The sequence below is a fragment of the Anomaloglossus baeobatrachus genome, chromosome 2, assembly GCF_048569485.1.
Source record: "Anomaloglossus baeobatrachus isolate aAnoBae1 chromosome 2, aAnoBae1.hap1, whole genome shotgun sequence".
Lineage (NCBI taxonomy): Eukaryota > Metazoa > Chordata > Amphibia > Anura > Aromobatidae > Anomaloglossus > Anomaloglossus baeobatrachus.
The window spans coordinates 785,714,087-785,735,904 of record NC_134354.1 but is presented as its reverse complement, the minus strand read 5'-3'; the positions used below and the strand labels follow the sequence as shown (position 1 = coordinate 785,735,904).

Genomic DNA, 21,818 nt, shown 5'->3' with positions numbered 1-21,818 from the left:
TGGGAACAGTATCACTGGAAGAATCACCGCGCCGTTCTGCGTAGGCCAGTCTGCCGGAAAATCACCCATCATGGTATGGATTACCTCCTTTTCTTTCTCCGCCGGTCTGGGAACTGGAGTTTCAGCCGCTACCCTCAACGCTGGTGGGCACCTCTTTAGATGGTCTCGGGAAACCGTGGCCAAAATTCCTCCTTGGTCACGGCTGATCTGGTAAGCCTTCCCATTCTCCCATCCTGTGGGCTGTATTACATACGGGGTTTGTTCCCATTGATCATCCAGCTTGTGGGTCCTTCTTTTTCACTTCAGCACCACATCTCCAGGCTGGAAGGGACCAGCAGACGCCTTCTTGTTGAATCTCTGCTCCTGTTATCCCCGACTCCGACACAAGTTCTTTTCAACATATTCCTGGATCTGTCGGTACTGCACCCTCCGCCAAGTGTCCCATTCAGCTGTCGAAGGGAGCGCTTCTGGGGCTTCCAACCCCATTTCTAAATCCACTGGTAGCCTGCCGGGGCGAGCCCTCATCAAGTATTCTGGAGTGCATTTCGTCGAGCTGGAAGGGATGTTGTTATACATATCGACCAAGTCAGGTAGCTTCTCCGGCCACAGGTTCCGCTCTTCTAGCGGCAACGTCTTAAGGAGGCCCAGGACCAGGTGGTTCATCTTTTCACACATGCCATTGGTTTGGGCATGGTAAGCCGTGGTCCGGATTTTCTTACAGCCGTACAACTGTCAGAATTCTTGGAATACCTCCGCTTCAAAGGCCAGACCTTTTTCGGTAAGCACCTTCTCAGGGTACCCATGTGGTCGGCAGAAGTAAGCCTGGAACGCTCTAGCGGCGGTACGGCCGGTTAGGTCTTTGACTGGGACAACCACCATGAACCTTGAGTAGTGGTCCACAATAGTTAGAGCGTAGGTGTACCCACTTCAGCTGGGGGTGAGCTTCACATGGTCCAGGGCAACCAGCTCCAGCGGTTGATGCGTAATGATCGGGTGTAGGGGTGCCTTCTGGCTGGCCTCGTCTTTCCTTCTCAGCGCGCAAGAGCCACATTCTCGGCACCAGGTCTCCACAGATTCATGCATTCCACTCCAATAGAACCACTCTCTTAACAACATTTCCAGTTTCTTCCACCCGAAGTGCCCAGCACCATCTTGGTACGCTTGCAGGACGGTGGGCACGTTAGCTTGGGGAATCACCAGCTGGCGGATCTTCTCATGGGTCTTTGGATTAATCAGCTCACGATACAACTTCCCCTGGTGTAGGTACAGCCGGGTCCGTTCTCGCCACAGGCGTTGGGCTTCGGCAGGGGAGGCAGGGTCTATCCCAGCAGCGCCCTGTTCCACCAGGATCTTGACCAGGCGGACAGCGGGTGCCTGGCCCTGAGCTTCCTGCCACTCCTGACTAGGCAGCGGGTCCAGGTTCACCCGTTGTTGATGGACATGCACCTTCTCGGTGGACGGACGGTGAAATGCAGGTAACTCAATCTCTTCGAGGTCATCATCCTCGGGCCCCTCTTCCGACAGGTGGGGCATCCAAGAGAGTGCATCGGCATTAACGTTGGCACGGCCGGCCCTGTACTTGATGGTGAAATCGTAGTTGGCTAGCCTGGCCACCCACCGCTGCTCCAACGCGCCCAGCTTGGCTGTGTCCAGGTGGGTCAGTGGGTTATTCTCCGTGAAAGCGGTGAACTTAGCTGCTGCCAGGTAATGGCGGAACTGCTCGGTGATAGCCCACACCAGTGCCAGGAGCTCAAGCTTGAAAGAGCTGTAGTTCTCAGGATTCCTCTCAGTCGGTCGGAGCTTTCGGCTAGCATAAGCAATCACTTTTTCCTTTCCGTCTTGGACCTGGGATAGGACTGCCCCCAAGCCCACATTGCTGGCATCGGTGTAGAGGATGAAGGGGTGGCTGTAATCAGAGTACGCTAGGATTTCTTCTCCGGTCAGGGCCGCTCTCAGCTGGCGGAAGGATTCTTCATGCCTTTCTTCCCACACCAGTGGGGCTCCTAGGGGTCTACCACCTTTGGTCTGTCCCACGAGGAGGTCTTGCATGGGGGCAGCCATCTTCGTGTACCCCTTGATGAAGCGACGGTAATACCCCACCAGGCCCAGGAACTGCCTCACTTCCCTCACCGTGGTCGGCCTCGGCCAGTCCTGGATGGCGGTGATTTTCTCGGGGTCGGGGGCGACACCCTCCGCACCCACCACATGTCCAAGGTACTGCACTCTGGGCTTCAGCAGATGACACTTGGAGGGCTTCAACTTCATCCCATACTTAGCAAGTGACGCGAACACCTCGGCTAGGTGCTCCAGGTGGGCTTCATACGTCGGTGAGTACACAATCACATCATCCAAGTACAACAAGACTGTCTCGAAATTTAGGTGTCCCAGACAGCATTCCATCAGCCGTTGGAAGGTCCCGGGGGCATTGCACAGCCCGAACGGCATGCTGTTGAACTCGCAGAGTCCCATAGGAGTGGCGAATGCAGTCTTCTCCCGGTCTTCTGGCGCCACAGCCACCTGCCAGTACTCGCTGGTGAGGTCAAGGGTGGAAAAGTAGTTAGCGGTTCTCAGTGCAGCCAGGGATTCTTCAATGCGGGGCAGAGGGTAAGCGTCCTTATGCGTTATCTGGTTAATCTTCCGGTAATACACACACATCCGCATGGTGCCATCCTTCTTCTTAACCAGCACCAACGGGGCGGCCCAGGGACTACAGCTGTCCCTAATAACCCCTGCCTCCTTCATGTTCCTCAACATGTCCTTGGCACATTGATAGTGTGCAGGGGGAATAGGCCTGTACCTCTCTTTAATAGGGGGGTGTTCACCGGTGGGGATGTGGTGTTGGACCCCTTTAATCTGCCCAAAATCTAGAGGATGTTTGCTAAAAACTCGCTCATACTCCCGTACCACCCGGTATACCCCTTCTTTGTGATGTGTAGGGGTATCGTCAGTGCCTACGTGTAGCTCTCGGCACCACTCGTCTAACTCCCCCTGGGATGGGTGAGTGCTGGCGGTAGGCGGTGAGATTGGGGGAACGGCCTCGTGGATGGTGTGGGGATCTAGAGTGAGCAACTTGGCAAGGGTAGCGTACCGGGGAAGCCTGACCTCTTCCTCCCCGCAGTTCAGCACCCTCACGGGCACTCTCCCTTTCTTTATGTCTACCACCCCTCGGGCGGCCATTACTGTGGGCCAGTGTTCGGAGTGCATGGGCTCTATCATGGCGGGGTAGTCACGCCCCTGGGGTCCTACACCAAATCATCATCTCGCTCCTGGGAGGCACAATCAAAGGGGCCGCATCCATCACTCTCACTCCCCCAATCTCCCCTCCTGTCGAGTTCACATGCTGTCGATACATCAGGGCCCGGATCTCATGCTGCACAGCTCTCTGTCGGCTCCCTGCCGCTGTGGCGGCCAGCTGTTGCAGTAGGGTCAGCACGTCACTCATGCAGTGCTCCATCACATTAGTCCCTAGCACTACTTTCGGGTTATGATCACTGGGTTCATTCATTATCACAATCATTCCCTGGTGCTGCAGTTCAGCTCGTCCCACAGTCATGGCCACTTGTTTGTACCCTACTTGGGTCAATGGGAGTCCATCAGCGGCAATCAGTGTCATACTGGCGTCTGTAGGGGCTAGTTCGTCCTTTCCCCAATACCGCTGATAGAGAGTGTATGGTATGGTGGTTACCTGTGATCCAGTGTCCAGGAGAGCCATCAGTGGGATACCGTCCACTGCCACGGGGATGATGGGTCGCGCTCCGATGTACCGGTCCCGCCAGTCTGGGGGGCCATAGGGTTCTACTCCTGAGGATTGGCCCGTGGCCCCAGGGGTTGCTCGTTTAACGGACACCGTCGGGAGTAGTGGCCGGGCTTGCTGCACCTGTAACAAATCGGGGGTCCATACCGTGAGTCATTGGCCCTTCTCCGCTGCATCCAGGGGACGTCCTCGGGGCTGTCGGCGAGCTGCATCTTCGCCGGGGGCTGGGACCTGGTCGGAGGCTGGAGCGCGGCAAGGATCTTGGCGAGGTCCCCATCCATGTGGCGGACTTGGGCAGCCAGTTCCTCCATCATGCCGCTTGGGGTTGCAGGTACCGGAGGTGTTGGGAGGGCAGGGGCCACCACGACGGGAGCCGTCTCAGCTGGCCATGGGGCTACCTCAGGGACTTGCGACGCTGGAGGCTGCAGAGCTTTAATGGCCCGTTCCTTTAACACGGCAAAGCCCACATCAGGGTGTTCTAGGGCCCAGAGCCGAAGTTGCTTGCGGTCCTCCGAGGACCTCATCCCCTGTACAAACTGCTCCACTAGCATTTTGTTGCTGTCCGCATCGTTGATGGTGTCTACCCGCTTCAGTGTGCGGAGGGCGGTTTGCAGACGCAAGGCGTAGTCCCGAATGCTATCCACGGGCCGTTGCCGGCATTGGTAAAACTGCATCCGCAGCTCGGCTTCGGTATGGGTCTCAAAGGCAGTCTGTAGCTTCTCAAAGATGATGGCTACAGAGGACCGGTCCCCCTCGGCCCAGGTCTCCGCCGCCTGCTCAGCCGCGCCGGTTAGCTGCCCCAGCACTACCGCTGCATGTTGCTTATCAGTTAAGGGGTACAGTTCCAGTAGCGGGCTAAGCTTCTTCCGGAAAACCTGCAAGGCATAAGGTTTCCCATCGTACTGCGGCAGCCAGGTAGCTCCGGGCACATAGGGCAAGGAGAACGGCATCACCTGAGCGAGAGCTGGGGCCATGGCACCTCCCGCCAGTGCGGCCGGGACCTGGGCGGGCCCATTCCCATCCGCGGGTGCCACTGCGGCTGCGACCACCGCTCCTCCAGCGGCTCCGTCGGGCGCAGACATCTTGTTTCCGTCCCCCTTAGTCTTTTTCCGGCTCCTCCTCTACAGGAGCGGGGTTTCGAATTTCGCGCCTCCACTGCTCGAGGAGATGCTCGAGCGGGGACTTTTCGCGCCCAAAATGCAAAATGGCGGCTTCTCAAAATTTTCGGCCGGACACCTCCGGCGATCACAAGGCGCACCTCTACCAGACGGCAGAGCGGTAAGATCCTGTTCGTGACGCCAAGTTGTCGCGGGCAGAGGAGGGGACGCTGCGCCCACCCACTGCTCGGGTCCGGCTGCTCTGCTGCTGCTGCTCGGTGGTGGCTCGAGCAGTGGGCCGGATCCCGGGGACTCGAGCGGCGTTCCTCGCCCGTGAGTGAAAGGGGGGGGGGTGGTTTGGTTTGGGGATATTGTCCATGACGCCACCCACGGTTGTGGTGAGATTGGTGACACCACCGCTGCTCTGGACTGGGATCCCGGGAGCGATGACAGGGAGCAGCTTGGATGTTGGTTCTTCCCTCCGTGGGTAGGGGGGTTGGTTGTCCCGGGGCCTGGTGAGGGGTAGGGATGGATGGCAGGCGGGTTACGAGGCCTGGTGAGGTGCAGGGTCGCGGGGGCAGCGCTGTGCCGCACGGCACGGTGGTACTCACTCAGCCAATGATGAATGTAAAGTCTCCGGTAAAACAAACAGCTGGATGGACGGGTCCCACAGACGGCTGCGGTGTTTCTCCTCCCAGCAGGTTGATGGTGACTGCCTTTCCCTGCACCTGTGTAGTGTGTACGGTTCCAATGGGTTCCCACCGGTAACCCGCTCACCAGCTTGGATGGAGGCTGAGGGAGCCCCTTTTGCCCGCAGGCTCTGGCCCTGGGAACTGTAGCCTTGGCGGTGACTGTGTTTCCCTTTACGGTTTGAGCTGTCGCCTTCAATCGGGTCTTGACTGCTGGGAAACCCCGGAGGTTCCCTTCACTAACAGATTTGACAATTTCAACGGCGACTCCTAGCCTTGTCGGGGTCCGTAAGCCCTGCCGGATGGTGCTGGCTTCTCTTTGTTCACCGGTCTGGTACCACCCGGCCACCGCCCGTCCACGGTCCTTACGGCTCACTCTAATTGGCCTCTCCTTCAGACGGTCACCACCGTCTGCCAACCTTGCTGTTCCGTCCGGGCCACACACCCGGACGCCGTCAGACTGCTCCTCTACCACTTTACTTCCTCTCACTTCCACTTCAAACTCTAATCTGATCTCACTCCTTTTCCCGCCTCCAGGACTGTAAACTCCTCGGTGGGCGGGACCAACCGCCTGGCCCACCCCCTGGTGTGGACATCAGCCCCTGGAGGAAGGCAACAAGGATTTTGTGTTTGGCTTTGGTGTGCCTAACCGGGGTGTGGGGTGTGTTGGTGTAGTTCTGTGATGACCTGGCTTGTCCAGGGCGCCACATATCTCCCGCTGGAACCTTGGGAAAGCTGCGCTCTCTGAATGTATCTCCTGCCGGAACCTTGGGAAAGCTGCGCTCTCTGAATGTATCTCCTGCCGGAACCTTGGGAAAGCTGCGCTCTCTGAACGTATCTCCTGCCGGAACCTTGGCAATGCTGCGCTCTCTGAATGTATCTCCTGCAGGAACCTTGGGAAAGCTGCGCTCTCTGAACGTATCTCCTGCCGGAACCTTGGGAAAGCTGCGCTCTCTGAACGTATCTCCTGCCGGAACCTTGGGAAAGCTGCGCTCTCTGAATGTATCACCTGCCGGAACCTTGGGATAGCGGCGCTCCCTGGATGTATCTCCTGCTGAAACCTTGGGAAAGCTGCACTCTCTGAATGTATCTCCTGCCAGAACCTTGGGAAAGCTGCACTCTCTGAATGTATCTCCTGCCAGAACCTTAGGAAAGTGGCGCTCTCTGAATGTCTCTCCTGCTGGAACCTTGGTAAATCTGCGCTCTCTGAATGTATCTCCTGCTGGAACCTTGGGAAAGCGACGCTCTCTGAATGTCTCTCCTGCTGGAACCTTGGGAAAGCTGCGCTCTCTGAATGTATCTCCTGCCAGAACCTTAGGAAAGTGGCGCTCTCTGAATGTATCTCCTGCTGGAACCTTGGGAAAGCTGCACTCTCTGAATGTATCTCCTGCCAGAACCTTAGGAAAGTGGCGCTCTCTGAATGTATCTCCTGCTGGAACCTTGGGAAAGCTGCGCTCTCTAAATGTATCGCCTGCCGGAACTTTGGGAAAGCGGCGCTCTCTGAATGTATCTCCTGCTGGAACCTTGGGAAAGCGGCGCTCTCTGAATGTATCTCCTGCTGGAATCTTGGGAAGGCTGCGCTCTCTGAATGTTTCTCCTGTCGGAACCTTGGGAAAGCTGTGCTCTCTGAATGTATTTCCTGCCGGAACCTTGGGAAAGCAGCGCTCTCTGAACGTATCTCCTGCCGGAACCTTGGGAATGCTGCGCTCTCTGAATGTATCTCCTGCCGGAACCTTGGGAATGCTGCGCTCTCTGAATGTATCTCCTGCCGGAACCTTGGGAAAGCTGCGCTCTCTGAACGTATCTCCTGCCGGAACCTTGGGAAAGCTGCGCTCTCTGAACGTATCTCGTGCCGGAACCTCGGGAAAGCTGCGCTCTCTCAACGTATCTCCTGCCGGAACCTTGGGAAAGCTGCGCTCTCTGAATGTATCACCTGCCGGAACCTTGGGAAAGCGGCGCTCTCTGGGTGTATCTCCTGCTGAACCCTTGGGAAAGCTGCACTCTCTGAATGTATCTCCTGCCAGAAATTTGGGAAAGCGGCGCTCTCTGTATGTATCACTTGCCAGAACCTTAGGAAAGTGGCGCTCTCTGAATGTCTCTCCTGCTGGAACCTTGGGAAATCTGCGCTCTCTGAATGTATCTCCTGCTGGAACCTTGGGAAAGCGGCGCTCTCTGAATGTCTCTCCTGCTGGAACCTTGGGAAAGCTGCGCTCTGTGAATGTATCTCCTGCTGGAACCTTGGGAATGCTGCGCTCTCTGAATGTATCTCCTGCAGGAACCTTGGGAAAGCTGCGCTCTCTGAATGTATCTCCTGCCGGAACCTTGGGAATGCTGCGCTCTCTGAATGTATCTCCTGCAGGAACCTTGGGAAAGCTGCGCTCTCTGAACGTATCTCCTGCCGGAACCTTGGGAAAGCTGCGCTCTCTGAACGTATCTCCTGCCGGAACCTTGGGAAAGCTGCACTCTCTGAATGTATCTCCTGCCAGAACCTTGGGAAAGCTGCACTCTCTGAATGTATCTCCTGCCAGAACCTTAGGAAAGTGGCGCTCTCTGAATGTCTCTGCTGCTGGAACCTTGGGAAATCTGCGCTCTCTGAATGTATCTCCTGCTGGAACCTTGGGAAAGCGGCGCTCTCTGAATGTCTCTCCTGCTGGAACCTTGGGAAAGCTGCGCTCTCTGAATGTATCTCCTGCTGGAACCTTGGGAAAGCTGCGCTCTCTAAATGTATCGCCTGCCGGAACTTTGGGAAAGCGGCGCTCTCTGAATGTATCTCCTGCTGAAACCTTGGGAAAGCGGCGCTCTCTGAATGTATCTCCTGCTGGAATCTTGGGAAGGCTGCGCTCTCTGAATGTTTCTCCTGTCGGAACCTTGGGAAAGCTGTGCTCTCTGAATGTATTACCTGCCGGAACCTTGGGAAAGCTGCGCTCTCTGAACGTATCTCCTGCCGGAACCTTGGGAATGCTGCGCTCTCTGAATGTATCTCCTGCCGGAACCTTGGGAAAGCTGCGCTCTCTGAACGTATCTCCTGCCGGAACCTTGGGAAAGCTGCGCTCTCTGAACGTATCTCCTGCCGGAACCTCGGGAAAGCTGCGCTCTCTGAACGTATCTCCTGCCGGAACCTTGGGAAAGCTGCGCTCTCTGAATGTATCACCTGCCGGAACCTTGGGAAAGCGGCGCTCTCTGGGTGTATCTCCTGCTGAACCCTTGGGAAAGCTGCACTCTCTGAATGTATCTCCTGCCAGAAATTTGGGAAAGCGGCGCTCTCTGAATGTATCACCTGCCAGAACCTTAGGAAAGTGGCGCTCTCTGAATGTCTCTCCTGCTGGAACCTTGGGAAATATGCGCTCTCTGAATGTATCTCCTGCTGGAACCTTGGGAAAGTGGCGCTCTCTGAATGTCTCTCCTGCTGGAACCTTGGGAAAGCTGCGCTCTCTGAATGTATCTCCTGCCGGAACCTTGGGAATGCTGCGCTCTCTGAATGTATCTCCTGCAGGAACCTTGGGAAAGCTGCGCTCTCTGAACGTATCTCCTGCCGGAACCTTGGGAAAGCTGCGCTCTCTGAACGTATCTCCTGCCGGAACCTTGGGAAAGCTGCACTCTCTGAATGTATCTCCTGCCAGAACCTTGGGAAAGCTGCACTCTCTGAATGTATCTCCTGCCAGAACCTTAGGAAAGTGGCGCTCTCTGAATGTCTCTCCTGCTGGAACCTTGGGAAATCTGCGCTCTCTGAATGTATCTCCTGCTGGAACCTTGGGAAAGCGGCGCTCTCTGAATGTCTCTCCTGCTGGAACCTTGGGAAAGCTGCGCTCTCTGAATGTATCTCCTGCTGGAACCTTGGGAAAGCTGCGCTCTCTAAATGTATCGCCTGCCGGAACTTTGGGAAAGCGGCGCTCTCTGAATGTATCTCCTGCTGAAACCTTGGGAAAGCGGCGCTCTCTGAATGTATCTCCTGCTGGAATCTTGGGAAGGCTGCGCTCTCTGAATGTTTCTCCTGTCGGAACCTTGGGAAAGCTGTGCTCTCTGAATGTATTTCCTGCCGGAACCTTGGGAAAGCTGCGCTCTCTGAACGTATCTCCTGCCGGAACCTTGGGAATGCTGCGCTCTCTGAATGTATCTCCTGCCGGAACCTTGGGAAAGCTGCGCTCTCTGAACGTATCTCCTGCCGGAACCTTGGGAAAGCTGCGCTCTCTGAACGTATCTCCTGCCGGAACCTCGGGAAAGCTGCGCTCTCTCAACGTATCTCCTGCCGAATCCTTGGGAAAGCTGCGCTCTCTGAATGTATCACCTGCCGGAACCTTGGGAAAGCGGCGCTCTCTGGGTGTATCTCCTGCTGAACCCTTGGGAAAGCTGCACTCTCTGAATGTATCTCCTGCCAGAAATTTGGGAAAGCGGCGCTCTCTGAATGTATCACTTGCCAGAACCTTAGGAAAGTGGCGCTCTCTGAATGTCTCTCCTGCTGGAACCTTGGGAAATCTGCGCTCTCTGAATGTATCTCCTGCTGGAACCTTGGGAAAACGGCGCTCTCTGAATGTCTCTCCTGCTGGAACCTTGGGAAAGCTGTGCTCTCTGAATGTATTTCCTGCCGGAACCTTGGGAAAGCTGCGCTCTCTGAATGTATCTCCTGCCGGAACCTTGGGAAAGCTGCGCTCTCTGAACGTATCTCCTGCCGGAACCTTGGGAAAGCTGCACTCTCTGAACGTATCTCCTGCCGGAACCTCGGGAAAGCTGCGCTCTCTCAACGTATCTCCTGCCGGAACCTTGGGAAGGCTGCGCTCTCTGAATGTATCACCTGCCGGAACCTTGGGAAAGCGGCGCTCTCTAGGTGTATCTCCTGCTGAACCCGTGGGAAAGCTGCACTCTCTGAATGTATCTCCGGCCAGAAATTTGGGAAAGCGGCGCTCTCTGAATTTATCACCTGCCAGAACCTTAGGAAAGTGGCGCTCTCTGAATGTCTCTCCTGCTGGAACCTTGGGAAATCTGCGCTCTCTGAATGTATCTCCTGCTGGAACCTTGGGAAAACGGCGTTCTCTGAATGTCTCTCCTGCTGGAACCTTGGGAAAGCTGCGCTCTCTGAATGTATCTCCTGCTGGAACCTTGGGAAAGCTGCGCTCTCTGAATGTATCTCCTGCTGGAACCTTGGGAAGGCTGCGCTCTCTGTATGTTTCTCCTGCCGGAACCTTGGGAAAGCTGCGCTCTCTGAATGTATCACCTGCCGGAACCTTGGGAAAGCGGCGCTCTCTGAATGTATCTCCTGCTGGAACCTTGGGAAGGCTGCACTCTCTGAATGTTTCTCCTGCCGGAACCTTGGGAAAGCTGCGCTCTCTGAATGTATCTCCTGCTGGAACCTTGGGAAAGCGGCGCTCTCTGAATGTATCTCCTGCTGGAACCTTGGGAAAGCGGCGCTCTCTGAATGTATCTCCTGCTGAACCCTTGGGAAAGCTGCACTCTCTGAATGTATCTCCTGCCAGAACCTTGGGAAAGCGGCGTTCTCTGAATGTATCACCTGCCAGAACCTTAGGAAAGTGGCGCTCTCTGAATGTCTCTCCTGCTGGAACCTTGGGAAATCTGCGCTCTCTGAATGTATCTCCTGCTGGAACCTTGGGAAATCTGCGCTCTCTGAATGTATCTCCTGCTGGAACTTTGGGAAAACGGCGCTCTCTGAATGTCTCTCCTGCTGGAACCTTGGGAAAGCTGTGCTCTCTGAATGTATTTCCTGCCGGAACCTTGGGAAAGCTGCGCTCTCTGAACGTATCTCCTGCCGGAACCTTGGGAATGCTGCGCTCTCTGAATGTATCTCCTGCCGGAACCTTGGGAAAGCTGCGCTCTCTGAACGTATCTCCTGCCGGAACCTTGGGAAAGCTGCACTCTCTGAACGTATCTCCTGCCGGAACCTCGGGAAAGCTGCGCTCTCTCAACGTATCTCCTGCCGGAACCTTGGGAAGGCTGCGCTCTCTGAATGTATCACCTGCCGGAACCTTGGGAAAGCGGCGCTCTCTGGGTGTATCTCCTGCTGAACCCTTGGGAAAGCTGCACTCTCTGAATGTATCTCCGGCCAGAAATTTGGGAAAGCGGCGCTCTCTGAATTTATCACCTGCCAGAACCTTAGGAAAGTGGCGCTCTCTGAATGTCTCTCCTGCTGGAACCTTGGGAAATCTGCGCTCTCTGAATGTATCTCCTGCTGGAACCTTGGGAAAACGGCGCTCTCTGAATGTCTCTCCTGCTGGAACCTTGGGAAAGCTGCGCTCTCTGAATGTATCTCCTGCCAGAACCTTAGGAAAGTGGCGCTCTCTGAATGTCTCTCCTGCTGGAACCTTGGGAAAGCTGCGCTCTCTGAATGTATCTCCTGCTGGAACCTTGGGAAAGCTGCGCTCTCTGAATGTATCTCCTGCTGGAACCTTGGGAAGGCTGCGCTCTCTGTATGTTTCTCCTGCCGGAACCTTGGGAAAGCTGTGCTATCTGAATGTATTTCCTGCCGGAACCTTGGGAAAGCTGCGCTCTCTGAATGTATCACCTGCCGGAACCTTGGGAAAGCGGCGCTCTCTGAATGTATCTCCTGCTGGAACCTTGGGAAGGCTGCACTCTCTTAATGTTTCTCCTGCCGGAACCTTTGGAAAGCTGCGCTCTCTGAATGTATTTCCTGCCGGAACCTTGGGAAAGCTGCGCTCTCTGAATGTATCTCCTGCTGGAACCTTGGGAAAGCGGCGCTCTCTGAATGTATCTCCTGCTGGAACCTTGGGAAAGCGGCGCTCTCTGAATGTATCTCCTGCTGAACCCTTGGGAAAGCTGCACTCTCTGAATGTATCTCCTGCCAGAACCTTGGGAAAGCGGCGTTCTCTGAATGTATCACCTGCCAGAACCTTAGGAAAGTGGCGCTCTCTGAATGTCTCTCCTGCTGGAACCTTGGGAAATCTGCGCTCTCTGAATGTATCTCCTGCTGGAACCTTGGGAAAGCGGCGCTCTCTGAATGTCTCTCCTGCTGGAACCTTGGGAAAGCGGCGCTCTCTGAATGTATCTCCTGCTGGAACCTTGGGAAAGCTGTGCTCTCTGAATGTATCTCCTGCTGGAACCTTGGGAAAGCTGCTCTCTGAATGTATTTCCTGCTGGAACCTTGGGAAAGCGGCGCTCTCTGAATGTATTTCCTGCTGGAACCTTGGGAAAGCTGTGCTCTCTGAATGTATTTCCTGCTGGAACCTTGGGAAAGCGGCGCTCTCTGAATGTATCTCCTGCTGGAACCTTGGGAAGGCTGCGCTCTCTGAATGTTTCTCCTGCCGGAACCTTGGGAAAGCTGCGCTCTCTGAATGTATTTCCTGCCGGAACCTTGGGAAAGCTGCGCTCTCTGAATGTATCTCCTGCTGGAACCTTGGGAAAGCGGCGCTCTCTGAATGTATCTCCTGCTGGAACCTTGGGAAAGCTGCGCTCTCTGAATGTATCTCCTGCTGGAACCTTGGGAAAGCTGCGCTCTCTGAATATTTCTCCTGCCGGAACCTTGGGAAAGCTGTGCTCTCTGAATGTATCTCCTGCCGGAACTTTGGGAAAGCTGCGCTCTCTGAATGTATGTCCTGCCGGAACCTTGGGAAAGCTGCGCTCTCTATATGTAACATCTGCCGGAACCTTTGGAAAGCTGCGCTCTCTGAATGTATCACCTGCTGGAACCTTTGGAAAGCTGCGCTCTCTGAATGTATCACCTGCTGTAACCTTAGGAAAGTGTCGCGGGCGGGGAGGGGACGCTGCGCTCACCACGCTCGGGTCCGGCACTGCTGCTGCTTCGCTTGCTGCTCGGTGGCTCGAGCGGTGGGCCGGATCCGGGGACTCGAGCGGCTCTCCTCGCCCGTGAGTGAAAAGGGGAATGGTTTTTAGGATTTATTGTCCGTGATGCTTCCCACAGTTGTGGTGAGGTTGTGACACCACCGCTGCTCTGCACGGGGATCCCGGGAGCGATGACAGGGAGCAGCTTAGATGTTGTTCTTCCGCTCCGTGGGTAGGGGGTTGGTTGTCCCGGGGCCCGGTGAGGGAGGAATGGCAGGTGGGTTACGGGGCCTGGTGAGGTGCAGGGTCGCGGGGGGCAGCGCGGTGCCACACGGCACAGTGGTACTCACTCAGCCAATGATGAATGCAAAGTCTCCGGTAAAACAAACGGCTGGATGGACTGGTCCCACAGACGGCTGCGGTGGTTCTTCTCCCGGTAGGTTGGCGGTGACTGCCTTTCCCTGCACCTGTGTTATGTTCTCGGTTCTGGTGGCTTCCCACCGGTAACCCGCTCCCCAGCTTGGATGGATGCTGAGGGAGCCCCTTTTGCCCGCAGGCTCTGGCCCTGGGAACTGTAGCCTTGGCGGTAGCTGTATTTCCCTTCACGGTTGAGCGGTTGCCTTCAATCGGGTCTTGACTGCTGGGAAACCCCAGAGGTTCCCTTCGCTAACGGATTTGACCGGCCCCACGGCGACTCCAAGCCTGGTCGGGGTCCGTAGGCCTGCCGAATGGTGCTGGCTTCTCTTCGCTCCCCGATCCGGTACCGGCGGGCCACCGCCCGTCCGCGGTCCTTTCGGTTCACGTCAATCAGCCCCTCCTGCAGACGGTCACCACCGTCTGCCAACCTTGCTGTATGTGCCCGGGCCACACACCCGGACACGGTCAGTCTGCTCCACTACCACTTCACTCCTCAACTCTCCAAACTGAACTGAACTGCCTTCCTTTTCCTGCCTCCAGGACTGTGAACTCCTCGGTGGGCGGGGCCAACCGCCTGGCTCCACCCCCTGGTGTGGACATCGGCCCCTGGAGGGAGGCAACAAGGATTTTTGTCTGACTTTGATGTGCCTAGCCGGGGTGTGGGGTGTGTTGTTGCAGTACCTGTGACGTACTGGCTTGTCCAGGGCGCCACAAAAGCTGCGCTCTCTGAATGTTTTCTGTGCGCGGTGTCATGATGCTACATTAACCTTGAGATCCAGACAACACATTATTCAGCAGAAGGGAATTTGACATAACAACAGTCTGCAGAGCGAGAGGTGTGCTTATCCTTAAAAAATCTGTAACACCCTTTGTGCGCAACACTCCTAATGTAACTGAAGGAACATTATTAAAAAGGACAATTACTGTACGTGGGTCCCTGACATGATGGGTTTGGCTGTGGCTCCGTAGACCCCCATAGCGAGCCCATTGCATTGTGTTGCCCATCATGTTGCATGCGGCAGATATGACGGGTTTCGGGGAGCCCGCTGGAGCCTCTGACGCAGATGTGGACCCTTTTTTCTATTGAGCGGCACAGATAAATTTGGAAGCGATTCTTTTTTTTTATGCTCATCCCTTAGGCTTGATTATTTCACCTATTTCATGATATATTCCCGGCGCTCAGACGACACCTGTCTGATCTATCAACATAAAAGGGGGTTTCGCCATCTCGATGCCGCATGTAAACACCTATCGCTGAGCAGAAATCCGCTATTACCGTCCTCGGCTGTAGGAGCCGCCGCTGTCATCACAGCTGGACCAGATGCTTTGCCGAGGAATCACTTAATAAAATGCTTCCCTTAGGAGGCGTAACGGCTTGGCCAGAATCGGGATCTGCTCGAGGCTGTCTGTCGGAATTAGCTTTAGCCCCAGTTGGTCCTTGAATTCCATATTTTGCTGTTGTTGTGTCCTGGCCTAAAGCTGCCTCCGAGTACGGATCAGGGAATAGCGTCTACTTAACACCGAGAAGAAGCAGAATGTTACAAATGTGAATTGTGATAAGAATACATGCAATTTTCAGCATGCTGGGAGATGTCAATGTAGTTACCAGCAGTGACCATTAGAGGGCAGTAGTAACAACAGCTCTATTCTTCAGCATATAGGACTGGTGAACCTGCATGAGGATGCATCAGTATCACAAACCATATCCCCAGTCAGGACTCGTATGGACTGTGGTGTAGCTATAGCGGTGCAGAGATAGCAGATGCATCTCATATTTTGCATTTGTGTCCAGGGGCTTCCAGTTTAAGCACAAGCTAGGCAGCAGTAATCCTTCCTGACTGTCATAATGTAATGGTATGAGTCTTAAAAACCATGGCGTCAATATGATTTGGAAATGAACCAAGACCTTGCAATGGACAGTATATCTGACCCCTGTTAAGCCTTGAAGTAGGACCCCCTGGTGTGGACAGGTAATTGAATTAGGTACATCTGCTGTAAAGCAGTCAAACAGGCTGGGTTTTTTATATACAGAGCTTGGGAAGCGTCACTTCTGGAGTCAGCTATGCTAAATTTGAAAGGACATCAAGTAGCCTCCGTGGAACCGGCATACAGTTATGAATATTTGGGTTGTAGCAGGCATAATAATTATAGACACATTTTCAGCATTGTGATCCCAAGGGGAGGACATGCATGTTTGTTACATAACGGTGAGACCTGCCTATGAGCTCCAAATTAAAATCAGGCAAATGGGTGCTGCTATCCATGCCATGTTTCATCTCTATAGAAAAGTAAAATTGTGATAGGAAACATGACCATTATAGCGTCCACCTGGGACAATCCGGGGCAAAGATATCCTGAAAGTATGAGATCCAATAATTTTCTATTGACGGAATCAACATTCCATGACCAGCCTCATCTGTGGTCACCGAGGGAATGGTATGTTGGAGTGACAGTTCTTTAACAAGTACAGAAGTTTGACTTGATGCCTTGTTCAATGCTGGAAGATGCACTTCTATAAACCTATAGAAATACGAGTCAAGAATGAACCAGAAAATTATATGCAAAAGGTTTAATTTATTGGACACATATTATAAATAGTAAACAGTACAACACAACAAAAATGGGTGCTCAGTAAGGAAACCAAGTGAGGAGGGGCACGGCATTGCAGGATAAAGATACATAAATAGGGTGGGTATAAAGTGCAAGTGCATAATAGCAGCATAACAATACTGAAATTCAATATGTTCAGAAAATTCCAGGCCCACCGCTAAAGGTAAGGTGCAGATATAGTGACATAGCTAGAGGGCTGAAAATGTCAATGTGACAAAGCACTTACCCATAATCCCCTAAAGATCCAGCAATGCAAAGTCCCTCCAAGACCCCTATGCGCGTTTCGCGTGGGCTTCTTGAGTTGTACTGTTTACTATTTATCATATATGTGTTCAATAAATTAAAACTTTTGCATATAATTTTCTGGTGGATTCTTGACTCATATCTTTATAGGTTTATATTGCTTTTGAGTCACTACCTGCTATTTTTTGTCCTTGGTGATTTATTTGGGTGCCTTGATTTCGGTTTCAGGTTTATCCTGCGGCTCCCCTCTTTTCTACTTCAGATGTTGTTAACAAGATGCACTTCTGTGTAGGATTGTTGCATATTTTCTAAAAGGAGTTCTTCTGTCCTCTTAGCTCTGAGCCGTTTCCGTGACACAAGTTTAGTACTTTTCCTTTGTTATTCCTTTTATTTTATGTAATTGTATATACTGTATAGTTATATTCCCCTTTGTAACATCTCTTGTATATTTTTATAAACTCTGCCTACCTTTCTGATTAATAACATATTATATGTATATATGCATATATAACATTTAAGCTTTGTTCCTCTTACTCTATTTCTGCATCCCTGAAGCCATACGCTACCTGTAACGACTATGCAAGCGGCCTGTATACACAAATAGTGGTGGCAGCTAGGATTTCATTTTCTGGGGTTATTGTGGAGCTTGGCAGTGACACTACTGAGGTATACATATATATATTGCATTAGTGAGAATCGGTTGTATGTATACTATACGCTTGCTGTGAGTTCATCAATAATCTGCCTAGTAGTGAAAGTAGCAGCCGCTGTCTCGTCTGTCAATTGTCGGTCAATTTTGCGTTGTCCTGATGATTGGCTGTAGCAGAGTGCTGTTCATGACAAATTGTGTAAAGCCTATATAGGCGTCCCCGCACTGTCCTACCTGCCAGCACTGTCACCTACCCAGTCACCCAGCGGTGACTACTCCTTTCCTGGACCCTGCTGTCTCCCAGGGCCTGTACATGCCGCACAGGCCTCCTGGGAGTGTCCTTAGGGAGTGCATTTGGACACGCCCCTTTTCTTAAAGGGCCAGTACACCCTAACCTGGAAGTACCTTTCAGCCTATTGCTGATCTGGTACTTAAGGCACCCTCCCCTTAAGGGAGGTGCCTGGGCAAAGTGTTCCTAACATTGCAAGTTCTCAGGTCCCTTTGTGCTGCTGTTGTTATTACTCTGTGTGCTGTATTACTGATGTTCCAGTGCATGACCTCTCCAGTGTTGCAACTGTCCACACCTACTATTGCTCCTGCTGCAATTGTCCACACCGGCTGCTCCTATGATACTGGATGCTGCTGCTGCAACTACCTATCTTGGCCGCTGTTGCCGCAAATACCCACTTCAGCCATACCTACATTACCAGCTGCTGCTGCTCCTCCTATGAGAAACTATTTGTATATATACCCATGGTGCCAACTGTGGGGGCACCGTGATCTTCTGGGGCAGCCCTTGTCGGCTACCTACCATCATGTTTACCTATCTCCACCTCCAGTGGCTTTAGTTAAGACTCGGTAGACATTCAGGTAAGCTCCTCCAGCCAGGACAGTGATTGGTGCCTTTGGTCCAATTAAACCTTGCTTGCCTTGCAAGCATTACAAATTGATGACGGCGGTGGGATTTTTGCGTGATTTCCCAGGCTTTTTCCATGACACTGACCATCACTTATGGTTAGCGCAGAGACAAATCTAGGTTTTCCTGCACTCACTGTAAACATTCAGTTTGGTGGCCTCTACTATTCACAGCATAAGTGGTTTGAGTAGTCGTCATGTTGCAAGGAGATGGACATAGTGCCCCGTTCCACCTTGAAGACACCAATTGTGTTATGGTTGTGTAATGTATAAGGTGTATGATGTCGTACATTATTGTGATAAGTGTTGAATATGTTTTGCCAGACAGTAGGGCAAAAGAGACTTAAGTGTTGGGACTAGCTCAGAGTGGGAGGGGCTAGAATGCAGGGACAGTGACAGTTTCCTGTTACAATATCAGATAGGGCCTAGCGTGTGACAGAGTCAGACCCAAGGACTGATTAGTCGATAAGGCCGCATGATGTGGGTGTCCCTGAAGCAGAGGAGACTGGAGCCAGAGATAGCAAGTTCCCGAGTACTGAGAGGAAATAGAGTTGCAGAGTTTTTGTTGAAGACAGGTCAGATCACTGACCAGAGGACTAGATTACTGAGTGGAGAAGAGTCTTGAGACAGGACACCTAGTTAAAGATGACAGGCCTGGATGGAATAGAATGTGAGATGAAGTGGGTGCAACGAGAGGACGTTCCAGAGGCTTCAGTAAGCGTCAAACTAAAGTTCAGCCATCTTGGCAATACAACTTGTACTGTGATTTTGAGCTGGGTGGGGTTGAAACAAGCAGGACTAGTGAAGACAGGAACAGCTAAGATGGAAGGAGTATGGAGATACTCAGTGTGGGCATAAGAACCTGCGAGACGTTAGTACCCGCTATCTCATGTATATGTTTGTCATCAAGTGGCTGTTAAGTAACGATACATTTTTAAAGAACTGGTGGTCTTCTTCTGAGAACTGAATAACATCTAGTCCTAGCCAGCTGAAGTAAAAAAACATAAATACAGATATAGTAACCATTAATAGGAAACTGTCAGCCCATGAATTGGGCAGCATGTATCAGATGACAGATTCCCTTTAGTTTGTCAGACAAAACAATACTTTTTTTTTTTTAATCATAGCCTTGTATCACATTATCTGACAGGTTACAGATGTCTACATGAGCATAGCACTAGAACCACCAACAGTACAGGAAACCATCACCAGAACCAGCATCAGTACAGGAATACATCACCAGAACCACCTTCAGTACAGGAATTCAGCACCAGAACCACCAACATTTCATAAATACAGCATCACAACCACCATAACATGAATACGTCACCAGAACCACTATCACTACAGAAATACATCACCAGAACCACCTAAAGTACAGAAATACATTAAAAAAAATATATTTTTTTTGCATGCAACAAAACTAAGACTTTTAAGGTAACAACACATAGGTTTTCAGATAGAAAATTTAATTAATTGTGATAGTACACATTTAATATATACATAATGCAACCCTTTACACATAGTCTGCACTAACATAAAAAAATGTGAGTAATGGTAGCAGAATACATTATTGATATAAGAAATAAAAAAAACATATTTTTTCCTTTATATTATATATTGCCTTAAAAAAGTTGTCATTTGAATGTATTTATCTTTGTTCCTTGTAATGATTTTAATATACAAATAAATATTTCCTCCAACAGATGTTGGTAATTTAATCAGAAACATGATGTCACAGGAGGGTGGAGTTTAACACATTTTTTAAATGTTAGCTGCGACTATGGGGGGCTTTACCTTTTGCGACATCGCTTCCGAAATATTATCAGGGTCACGTCGTTAGTGACGCACATCCGGCGCCGGTAGCGACATCGCAACGTATAAATCCTAGGTGCGACGGTAAACGATCGCAAAAGCGTCGAAAATCAGTGATCTGTGTCACGTCGTTCATTTCCATAATGTCGGGTCGACCGCAGGTACGATGTTGTTTGTCGTTCCTGCAGCTCCACACATCGCTGTGTGTAAACCCGCAGGGGCGACAAACATCTCCTTACCTGCGTCCCGACGGCAATGCAGAAGGGAGAAGGTGGGCGGGATGTTATGTCCACTCATTTCCGCCCCTCCGCTTCTATTGACTGGCCAATTAGTGACATCGCAGTGACGTCGCTGTGATGCCGAACGCACCTCCCCCTTGAAGAAGGGATTGTTCGGAGGACACAGCGACGTCGCCGAGCAGGTATGTGCGTGTGAAGCTGCTGTAGCGATAATGTTTGCTACGGCAGCAATCACCACATATCGCATGTGCGACGGGGGCGGGTGCTATCGCGCTGGAGATCGCTAGCAATTGTGTCGCTAGCAATTGATGTCGCAACGTATAAAGCCCGCCTAAGACTCAGATGAGTCGAAATGCGTCAACAGCCACTCTGTGTGTCATTCAATTTTATGGATTACAAAGAATAAAAGAAGTTATATTTTAACGTAGAATGCAGTTTATTTTTTCTTTTTCTATGGACTTTTATTACCCATAAATTGGTTGGATTGGCTGGAAGGCTCCAACTGAACTACAGCGGATCACCACGATACAAAGGTGAGTGCGATTCTTTACATTTAAATACAGAAATATATTACCAGAGCCACCATCAGTACAGGAAAACATCACTAGAACTCCCTTCATTACAGAAATACAGCATCACATCCACCATCAGTACACGAATACATCACCAGAGTAACCAGCAGTACATGAATACAGCACCAGGATCACCAAAAACACAGTACTTCATTAGCAGAACCACCAAAAGAACAGATATACAACATCATAACAACCACCAGTGAACAAATACATCACTAAAACATCCATTAGTAAAGGAATACAGTATCACAACCATCGCAAACACATGAATACATCACCAGACCCTCTATCAGTAAATGAATATTGCACCCAGCTTAGTACAGTGATCAATTGTAATGTCAGGTGAGCTCCATATACAATTTTATCACAAGCAGTTACAACTCCCAGTATGTCTTTAACAATGATTAGTAGATACTGGGAGCTATTGTTAACAAAAAATGATAATAAAGGGGTAATCATTTTAAATCTAAGCAAAATAAGGAAAAACTCCTAAAAACAATTTCATTTTGTATATACAGTAGTTAAAATCGGGATTTCCAAAAATATACAAATATAAAAACTCCCAAAGAGTGCGCCAATACACAGGGTACACTGTGGAAACAATACAACGGAGTGGCCTGGGTCTAGGGGGAGAGGAGCGGGTCACCTCCTAACACTCACCTGAGGCTGATCCATAGCGTCCATATACAGGTCCTTCCCCCCATCGTCCATCACGTGCCTAGACCCTCGCTGGTCCTGAGCTCACTATGACTAGTGATGTCCAGCGAGACTCTAGTCTCGCCACTGCAAATAAAACAACGCGAGGGAGGTAAGACAAACAGGAGGGGCAAGACACAACAATGAGTTCTCCAAGGCTTCTTCAGCAGGAGCTTTGCAGCTGCAACTGTAGCGACACCACAGCTCTACATAGACAGGCTCCTTCAACATGGACAGCTAAGGTTTGAGCTATAGCTGACCTAGGGTGGAGTGAGTTGTGGATATTTATAGCAGAAGGGAGTGGCTGCAGCTTAGATTACAACTACCTGTTAGATCACTGCAAGATAGAAATGAGCCTTAACCCCATCAATAC

General features: G+C 51.7%; 1 protein-coding gene across 1 annotated transcript in view; it reads right to left on the bottom strand.

The window, feature by feature from the left end:
* Window positions 1–21,534, bottom strand: part of PLEKHB1 (pleckstrin homology domain containing B1) — a 146,061-nt gene extending 124,527 nt beyond the window's left edge. Inside the window, exon 1 of the mRNA XM_075337620.1 lies at window positions 21,410–21,534. Within this exon, the coding sequence (XP_075193735.1) occupies window positions 21,410–21,460 (51 nt within the window). The 5' untranslated portion in view covers window positions 21,461–21,534. The remainder of the gene's footprint in view (window positions 1–21,409) is intronic.
* Window positions 21,535–21,818: the final 284 nt, after the last annotated feature.